At 44.2% G+C, this 9,371-nt stretch overlaps 1 protein-coding gene across 1 annotated transcript; it reads right to left on the reverse strand.

Annotated features, from left to right (window-relative positions):
* Positions 1-1,969: 1,969 nt before the first annotated feature.
* Positions 1,970-9,020, reverse strand: LOC114581756 (keratin, type I cytoskeletal 19-like). The gene is made up of 7 exons (XM_028702295.2): positions 8,529-9,020; positions 7,324-7,406; positions 6,898-7,054; positions 6,578-6,739; positions 4,737-4,862; positions 3,794-4,020; positions 1,970-2,138 (listed from the first exon to the last, which is right to left on the reverse strand). The coding sequence occupies exons 1-7, from the start codon at positions 9,018-9,020 to the stop codon at positions 1,970-1,972; spliced, it is 1,416 nt and encodes a 471-aa protein (XP_028558128.2).
* Positions 9,021-9,371: the final 351 nt, after the last annotated feature.

Here is a 9,371-nt window from a genome sequence, read left to right on the forward strand (position 1 = left end):
TATCAGGGGCTTATGCTTCCAAAGAGATTTGGCTCCAGGCTTGAGGGGCTCCTTGTCAAATTGTCCCCTGGTGAATTTGTTCCTTTGTCAGTAGACCGCCTTACCTGGCAACAGAAGTGGGTGGCGGTGGGTCGCCATTTTAAATGCCCCCAAATGTAGCATCACTCTGGAGCATTGTGGGAAATTTTAAAATAGCGGCTTATCAGCACAACCATCCAGTACAGGCAAGGTGTCAGTGCCATCACAGTCAGTAGGTCCTGGCACCTACTCAAAGTTCCTGTGTGCTACTGGGCCAGTAACTATTTGGGATGCATGAATCTGTCAAATCCAGATTCTCTATGCTTCTCGTTTTCTTAATCTTAAATTCAGTTCACCACATTGCCACAGCAATTTGCAAAAATAGCAATTATAATAAATCTTGAAGAAAATTTGACTAACATACACATACAGATTTGACTAACGTATACATTATTGAGAAACAATTGCCCCAGATATAATGCACATGGTCTGCCACTTTCATCAATATATGCATTTATATGCACGCTTTACACTAGTTAATGCATTCTGGAATCGAATGTTGAACCGAATTTCTCCAGCCCTGCTTTAATGCCACCTCTGCTGTTGTTTCAGCAAGAATAAAACAGATAACTAGTGGCAGTTCTTCCAGAGCTCAGGAGCTCAGGTAATGCTTAATATTTACCCATTTCAGCGGGGGGTTTTGGTTGCCTGTCATTACGGGGTCTGCATCTAAAGGGACAACAGAGATAACTCCAAATGATCAGCCATATGTTAATGATGACACGGAGACACAAAGTTTTTGTTTGCATCAGGCAGAAGCATAGTTTTATTGAAGTCCCACAATGCCCAAGACCAACCCCACAATGCTGGTTAACATTTAGCCATGGTTAATAATATCCTGGAGCTTATAGAAGTGAGTAATATAATGAGCTTGGAGGTCAGCCCACTGGTGGATGGTTGGTATTTATAGTGTTCAGTAGCTGGGGGGGAAAGATTCCTCTTGCTTGTCAGTATGAGCCCAGAAAGTTTACAGGATAGAATTGCAATAGCTGCATCTACAGAAGATGCTCTTCTCTTTCCAAGTCTTATCTGCTGTACCCTGGAGAGTGGGGGGAAAAGAGAAAAACTTCAGCTATGACCAAAGAAAGAATATTTCAAGCTAATGCATGCAGCCTTTTTCTCCTCAACACTGGAGATGGTGAAGATAGCCTGGCAGAAAGGAAGGAGTTCTCCCAAGGCTCCAGAGGACATTTGCTGGGGATTCATATGGTTTTCATATGGTTTTTCAATTAGACTGGAAGCTACAGATTAATACCTGTAAAGTTTATATATATAATTTTTATTAAATTTTCTGTTTTACAGTTTAAAATACTCATTTAAACAACCTTAAAATATCAGTGACTTCCCTTCTTCTCTTTCCATGGTTCGTTTTGCATAGCATAAATCCCTGCATATTTTATATAAACTAAACCATTCAGTATTCCATTATTACTTCCATCAAAATTTATTTGTACTGTTGAATTTGTCTTAATGCTGCCAACGTTTTCAGGTGTACACAATCCCCACCCCCATATATTGAATAAACATTTTCCAATCTTCTCTAAACCTGTGTTCTTCTTGTTCTCTTATTCTATATGGTAAGTCTGCAAGCTGCGCATATTCCATCAGTTTAAGTTGCCATTCTTCTTTAGTTGGGTCCTCACTTATTTTCCATTTGGGGGCTAACAAAACACAGGCCACAGTAGTGGCATACATAAATAACCTTTTTTGACACCTGGGAATTTTCATCTGAATTATCCCCAACAAAAGAACTCTGAGTTTTTTTGTGGAAAAGTGCTTTTAAACTTTTTTTTCCGATTCATTATAAATTATTTCCCAATACTCCTTTACCCTTTTACAGGACCACCACATATGAAAGAAAGTTCGTTCATTCTTGAATACCTGTAAAGTTTCAATACTTGGTGAATGTAGGAGACCCCATCGTTCCCCACTTACCTTTGACATCAGGCTGGCAAGGCTGGCACTGGGAAGAGGAGGTCGTGTATGTGTGGGAAGTTCTAGCCACACCTCCTCCTGACTGCCTGCAGGCTCCGCCTCCTGAACCACCACTGCTCGAGCCCCTGGTGCAGAGAGGGGAAGAGGGTCGATGGATGAGATCAAAAGTAAGTGAACAGCACTGGAAGCTAATGATACTTGCAATTTTATGCCATGCACCCAGGGCTGGAGTGAGGGGATGAGGGGATGTTTCGAGGAGACAACTACAGTCGTACCTTGGAGGTCGAACAGAACCTGTTCCTGAAGTCCGTTCGACTTCCAAAACATTTGAAAACCAAAGCACGGTTTCCAATTGGCTGCAGGAAGCTCCTGCAGCCAATTGGAAGCCACGGAAGCCTCATCAGACGTTCGGCTTCCAAAAAAATGTTCGGAAACCAGAACAGTCACTTCCGGTTTTTGATCGTTCAGGAGCCAGAACGTTCGACTCCCAAGGCATTTGGGAGCCAAGGTATGACTGTATATCAAATCCACGCATGCTTCACCTCCAGTATAAAATCATCTAAAGTGTTATTTGAACAGATTTTGATGCTTTCCAAGTCAGGATGGAAAGATCTGTCCATTTCAATTCTCACAGTTTTCTCATTTTTCCAATCTCACATCCCGTTCTCCGCATTTTTTTTAAACCGTCGTGAAAGTTCTTCAGCTGTTTAGTGTACATTTCTCCCAATAAACTCATTTTTGTCTGCAGTTTTAACTACTGTACACTTTTTTTTACCAGCAGTTTCTTCTAATATAATGCCTCTTGTGTGTGTTTTTCAGGAATATATTCATTCTTACCTAATCTATGCATTTTTGTAAACATTGGTTGGTTGGAGAAGTACGTCATAAAATTCAGAGAAGCGCGAATTTTGAGGGGTGGCTGCGCTTCGGTTCTTGTACGCTTCGGAAAGTACAGATTTGATAGATTTGCCTTTAAACATGAACTGAATCATATTGGTATGGTATGTTTTGTGCTTCCCTAAGCCAAAATGGTTTTTATGTAAGTAATGACTTAGAGGACATAGTCATACGAGGCTGGACTACTTCTTCTAAGCAGACACTTTTTTTCTGTCGTCTATGCCAATATAAACAGCATATTTGGCAGTGGGGAAGGAGGGAAACAGCAATGGAGGACAGGACTGGCAGGATACTGGTGCTGGACCCTGGTTTGGATTGGACGCACACTCCAGATCAGGACTTGGGAGACCCGAGTTCAAATCCCCACTGAGGTTCGCTAGATGACCTTGGGCCAGTCACCTTCTCTTAGCCTAACCTACCTCACAGGGTTGTTGTGAGGATAGAATGGGAAAGGGGAGACCTATGGACACCAGCTTGTGCTTCCTGTGGGAAGGCAGGATATAAATATAATAAATATATATATGAAGACTAGGGATCAAGAGGCCTCTCATGCAAAGTAGGGTCATCAATGCATCAGCCCCACTGCAAGTGGTTAAGCCACACACTGCTCTGGCCACAATTTCTGGAAATCTATAGTGAGGAGTGTGCTTTTGCACTCAGGTCCTGCTTGTGAGCTTCCCAATAAACAACTGGTTGGCCACTGTGAGAACAGGATGCTGGTCTGAACAGGCTTTGGTTTCATCCAGAAGGGCTTTTTTTTAGGAATTAAAAATTTGCCAGTATTTCAGTTCTAAGCAAATCTGTTCCACGGAGTTTCTCCCTAGTCACTCATGAACGATAGGTGAAGCACAGGGAAAACCCGAGAACTTGACGGTCTACCTACACAATGTCATTCTGGCCTCCCTCTAGCAGGCAGCGGTAGGTCTGGATCTCCTGTTCCAGGCGGCATTTGACGTCCAGGAGGTCCCTGTATTCTCGGTTCTGGCATTCCATCTCTGCCCTCAACTCTGCCAGCTGCTGCTCCACGCAAGAGATCTGGTTCTGTATTTCGCACAAGTGGCTGTTATATCGACACTCGGTCTCGGCCAAGGATCCTTGCAGCGTGTCCCTCTGAAGAATTAAAAAACACAAAGGCAAAACTTTTAGCACAAATAAGTTTAAGGGAGGAGAGAGAGAGAGAGAGAGAGAGAGAGAGAGAGAGAGAGAGAGAGCCCAAAATATCCTACAAGCTATTGTGGAAAGAAGAGAACTTGTTGAGTGGATGGAGACTATCATTTACCTGGGATTAAACTTTGCCAGTTGCTCATAATGCATGCACATTTTGGTGTGTGAGGAAGCACTCTCTAAAATAGTCTGTGGTACTTTAGCAATAATTACAGACAATTCCACAGATTATGTCTCCTTTTCCTTCCTGCTTTCGCCACAACTCCTGCCTCACTGTGGGTTTTTTTTGGCTCAGCCTCTTTTCTTCCTACAAGTCCCCACTTTCCCTCTTAATGCTGTCAGAAGTCGCCTGCTGGTTACAGTTTGTCCCATGCAAGAGGGACCTGAATGTGGAATTGTCCAGACTCCTGAAAGTATATGGAGCCCCCTGTTTACACTAAGCTGGTGTATGTGTGTGCATGCGCACATCTGCCTCAAAGCTAAAACCTTCCAGATTCCCACAGCTGTTGAGCAGCTACTGATACTATTACTTTAGGGCAGTAATATATACCTATTGCACAGGTGGCCCTGTTAGCGGGACTAATTCAGACAGTTTTGGGAAGCAGATACAAAGGTAAGGTTTATTGGGTCCAAGGTGGAGGACTGCCCGCATAAACACTTACCAGGCTAAGCTGAGCCTGCAGATCAATTTCCAAGGTCTGCAGCTGGCGCTTCAGGTCAACCACTTGGTTGTTGCAGTCTTCAACTTCTTTGCTGCTGTTACAGACTTCCTGATTCACTTCCTCCATCTGAAAAGGCAGCAAACACAAAATTGGGGTTGTGGGGTTTAGGGCTTATTGGGGGAATTGTTGAGTTGTTTTCATGATGAGTTTCAACCAAGCAAAAGGATAAAATAATGACAACCGCAAACGATGAAGGTAAGGATGGTGGGGGTGTCAAAAGATCCACTAAAAAGATAAATCAAGGACCAATTGGTTGGATGTAGAAAATTTGGGTATAGGTTAAAGATACGCCATGAAGATAAAAAACTCATGAGGATGATTCCAAAGTTTGTCTGCAAATTATTATTATTATTATTATTATTATTATTATTATTATTATTATTAGTACCCCACCCATCTGGCTGAGTTGTTCCCGCCACTCTGGGAGGCTTAACTCTAAGGGTTAAGTGCTTTCTTCTGCTTTTCAATCACCCTTCCTTGAAGGATCACTTGTGGCCATTGGTTCATGATATTCACTAAACCAAATACTCCTCTTTAAACTGAGCTACCTCTATTTGTACAGCCCTTTCTCAGCATTCTTCTTTCCTAACCTGATGAAGCCAAGATCTTTTAATCTTGCCGCAAAGGCAAGATTGCTATATTTGTTCTTCACTTCACCACTTCCACCTTGAATTCATCCTTCCTAAACACGGTAGATACTGTGTTGTAGGTGGGCCTTCACTAGTGCTTCCTACTTGGGTACCAAAACCCAGATGAGGGACCATAGCTCAGCAGAAGAGCTGTTGGCTTGAAGCAAAGCCTTGCCAGACCCATGGCAGTTTCACAGAGAACTCTGAGCTCACCCTGCAAAACAACAGCAACAACAACCTTACAAATAAATAAGAACTTAAGTAAGCCCTGCTGAATCAGGCCAAAGACTGCCCGAACACTGAGGTCTAATGCCGAGGGCCTTCTGGTGGTTCCCTCGCTGTGAGAAGCCAAGCTACAGGGAACCAGGCAGAGGGCCTTCTAGGTAGTGGCACCCGCCCTGTGGAACACCCTCCCACCAGATGTCAAAGAGAAAAACAACTACCAGACTTTTAGAAGACATCTGAAGGCAGCCCTGTTTAGGGAAGCTTTTAATGTTTAATAGACTATTGTATTTTAACATTCTGTTGGAAGCCGCCCAGAGTGGCTGGGGAAACCCAGCCAGATGGGCAGGGTATAAATCATAAATTATTATTATTATTATTATTATTATTATTATTATTATTACCCATCAAATTCAGCATCCTGTTCTCACAGTGGCCAACCAGTTGCCTATGGGAAGCCCACAAGCAAAACCTGAACGCAACAATGTCTTCCCACCTGCAATTCCACACAACTGGTATTGGCAACAGCGAAAGGAGAGCAGTCATTGTGGTTAGTAGCTATTGGTAGCTATTGGCAGCCTTAATCTCCATGAATCAAGCATGGGACTTACTATACAAAGTAACCTACTTTCTCTCGCCAATAGACTTAATTTTGCTGGATGAGCCTTTTGAGGGGGAGGGTGTTGGGACAAACCAGTGTTTCTCAGGAGGAGAGAAGGCGTGTCTTTCCTTGCTTATTCTCCTACCACCAGCCCCTTAGTTTTGGAGTAACTTCACATAACATAGAGGGGAGAGAGGGTCAAAACCAGCTCCCCCTAAAGGGTGAGATCTGGCTCAGAGCTGCCTGCTACTAACCCCTACCAAATACGCATGGTTGATTTCAAGCTTCTTTTCTTTCAATACCTGGCTACATACAGTATATTAACCTACCTTACATTCATACCACTGTTCAACTTCTCTGCGGTTGTTCTCAATCATAGTTTCATACTGGCATCTCATTTCCTCCAAGACCTTCTTCAGGTCTGGGCCTGGGCAGGAGTTGACTTCCACACTCACGTCCCCAGTTGCTTGGTTCCTCAGACCCTTGATTTCCTGAAAAGGAAATTCCAGTTAATTGAAATGTGGCTTTTGTTGTTGTTGTGTGTTGTTAAATGTGCTTCCCAGTGCCAGGAGCTGACTGTGGGAGGGGGACCCCCTTCCTTTGTAGGCCCTTCTTCTATTTGTAAGGGGCTGGTGGGGTCAAGGTTCACCTCTTCGTGGTTTTTCTTGAGGCAACACAGCTCTTCTCGGAGGGCTTCCAGCTGAGCCTCCAAGTCAGACCTGCAAAGGGTCAGTTGATCCAGGACTTGACGTAAGCCATTGATGTCAGCTTCCACATTTTGGCAGAGGGCCAGCTCAGTCTCATACCTACAGAACCAAAAAAGAGAGGAAAGGATGGATTGTTGGTCCCTACAGGGGCCAATAGAGAGAGAAAGTGTGTGTGTTATATATTTCTGCCGGGGCTTTCTTTATATACAAAGGAAGATCTCACCCTTCTGTATACAGCTCATCAGTGGACTTGGGTGCTGACTCATTATGGGCCCTTTGGGGACCACATATTTAGGATTTAAGGGAAACAAAATAAAGTGTTCACCCCACCCACCCAGAGCCCCTCATACAACTCAAGAGGGACTCACTTCAGTCTGAAGTCATCTGCAGTCATCCGGTTATTATCAATATCCAGAACAAGCTTGCTGTTGTCCACAGTGGCACAGATAATCTGTGGGTTGGGGAATCAAACAGTTTGAGCTTGTCCATCTGTTTCTTCTTGATGCCATCATGCATCAAACTGCAGTTTTTGATTTTTCATTCTACTGTCTCAAAGTCTATGATTCATTTACAGGGTCATCCCGAAACCAGAAGGATTGTATTGGACCAATCGACCTTTGGGCTTCTTCCATCCTGTAACTCTCTGCATCCATGAACAACCCTATCTGCACTATTACATTTAAAGCATTATCACACTTCCCCCAAACAATCTTGGGAAATGTAGCTTGTTAAGGGTGCAGAGATTTGTAAGGAGACTCCTATTTCCCTCACAAGCTACAATTCTCTGGGAAGGAGAATGGACTTTTAAACCACTCAAAACTATAACTCTGTGGAATAGAGGTCTCCTAACAGCTCTGAGCTCCCTTAACAAACTACAGTTCCCAGAATTCTTTGGGGGGAGCCATGGCTGTGTGAAATGCTATGATGCTGCTTTGAATGTGTCACACAAATGGGGTCAATGTCTGGCTAAATCTGGACAACCTATTGCCCCACATCTCTGTGCCAGAACATCCCTAAGTCTCATTCCGTCCTCACATCAATTTTTTTTTCCTATCAGTTTTACCACTACAGCAGCAGAAGCACCATTGAGGGCCACGATACCACTCTTGATTTGTTTCATTGATGTGTTTGTGATCTATACATATGTAGATATAGCCATTCTTACAGCCAATAAGCTGGTGCCTTTTCTTTTCTTTTCTTTTAATTGTTTTAGACAATAGCATTTTCAAAAAAAATCTAAGATGCTCTCCCCACAAAGGAATATATTAATCTAATGATACGGCCTCTAATCATTCTTGGGTGCTATCTAAAGCATTGTTTTTAAAGCCCAACCAAAAACTCCATCATTCATCCAACAGCATAAAGTTCCAAACATCAAGGGATTTGACAAGAATCTTCGGAGAATGAATTTTATTTTATTTTTTGACGTTCTTCGTAAGCCAAATTGGAAAGATCTATTGCCATAAATAATAACGAATGAGTGCTCTGTTGTCAGAGCAAGGAGCCCTGCTCTCTAGCTCACTTAGCTTGATGCTACATCTGGTTCTAAGCTGCAGAGGAAACATATTCCTACCTGGTTTTTAAGGTCTTCAATTTGTTGGTAGTAACAGCTGTAGTCCTTGGGGTCACAGAGGGCACCTTGGCGGTCATACCACTCCCTGATTTTGCAGTCGAGCTGAGCGTTCTCCTCCTCCAGGCACCGCACTTTGTCCAAGTAAGAGGCCAAGCGGTCATTGAGGTTCTGCATGGTCATCTTCTCGTCGCAGGAGATCAAGGGCGCATCATGGCAAATGCCAAAGCCACCAAAGCGGGCGGCGCCGCCACCAGGAGCACACATGTACCCGCCACCAAAGCCACCATCGATGCAGCTGCCTCCACTCAGGCCCCCTCCGAAACTCACTCCGCTGCAGTAGCTCCTCCCAGACATATCACATCTAACGCTACCTACGGCAGGGGCAGCACACCTCCCGGAGACTCCCGAAGAAACCCGGATTCCACCGCAGCTCCCACTGCTGCTTCTGCCTCTTGTGTACATGGTGGATGCCTGTTTGGTGCTGCAGCTCATCGCGAAAGACCTTCAGAAAGAAGCCCAAAGACTAAGCAGAAGCCCCAAAGACACAAAAGCTCGATACGGAAGACAAGCCTGCAGATTCTGGCATCCACACAGGTCTCTATTTATACCTTCCACGGCGTGGGTGTAGCCGTGAGGGTGTTGCTTTGTCTTCCTGCTCTTCTTCTTCCACGGGGCTGGCTCACCTGGCTGCCTCTGCCAAGAAAAAATTGTCCCTGGGGCAAACTTGCTTCTGGAAATCTGAGTTGCATGAGGGAGGCATTTCATGGCGTCAGCACCTTGCTTCCAAAAATATCATCCGCAGCAATGTCCCGTGAATCATCAGGCTTTGCCCCATACTGAACA

This window comes from Podarcis muralis, chromosome 13 (genome assembly GCF_964188315.1).
Source record: "Podarcis muralis chromosome 13, rPodMur119.hap1.1, whole genome shotgun sequence".
In the NCBI taxonomy this organism is placed as follows: domain Eukaryota; kingdom Metazoa; phylum Chordata; class Lepidosauria; order Squamata; family Lacertidae; genus Podarcis; species Podarcis muralis.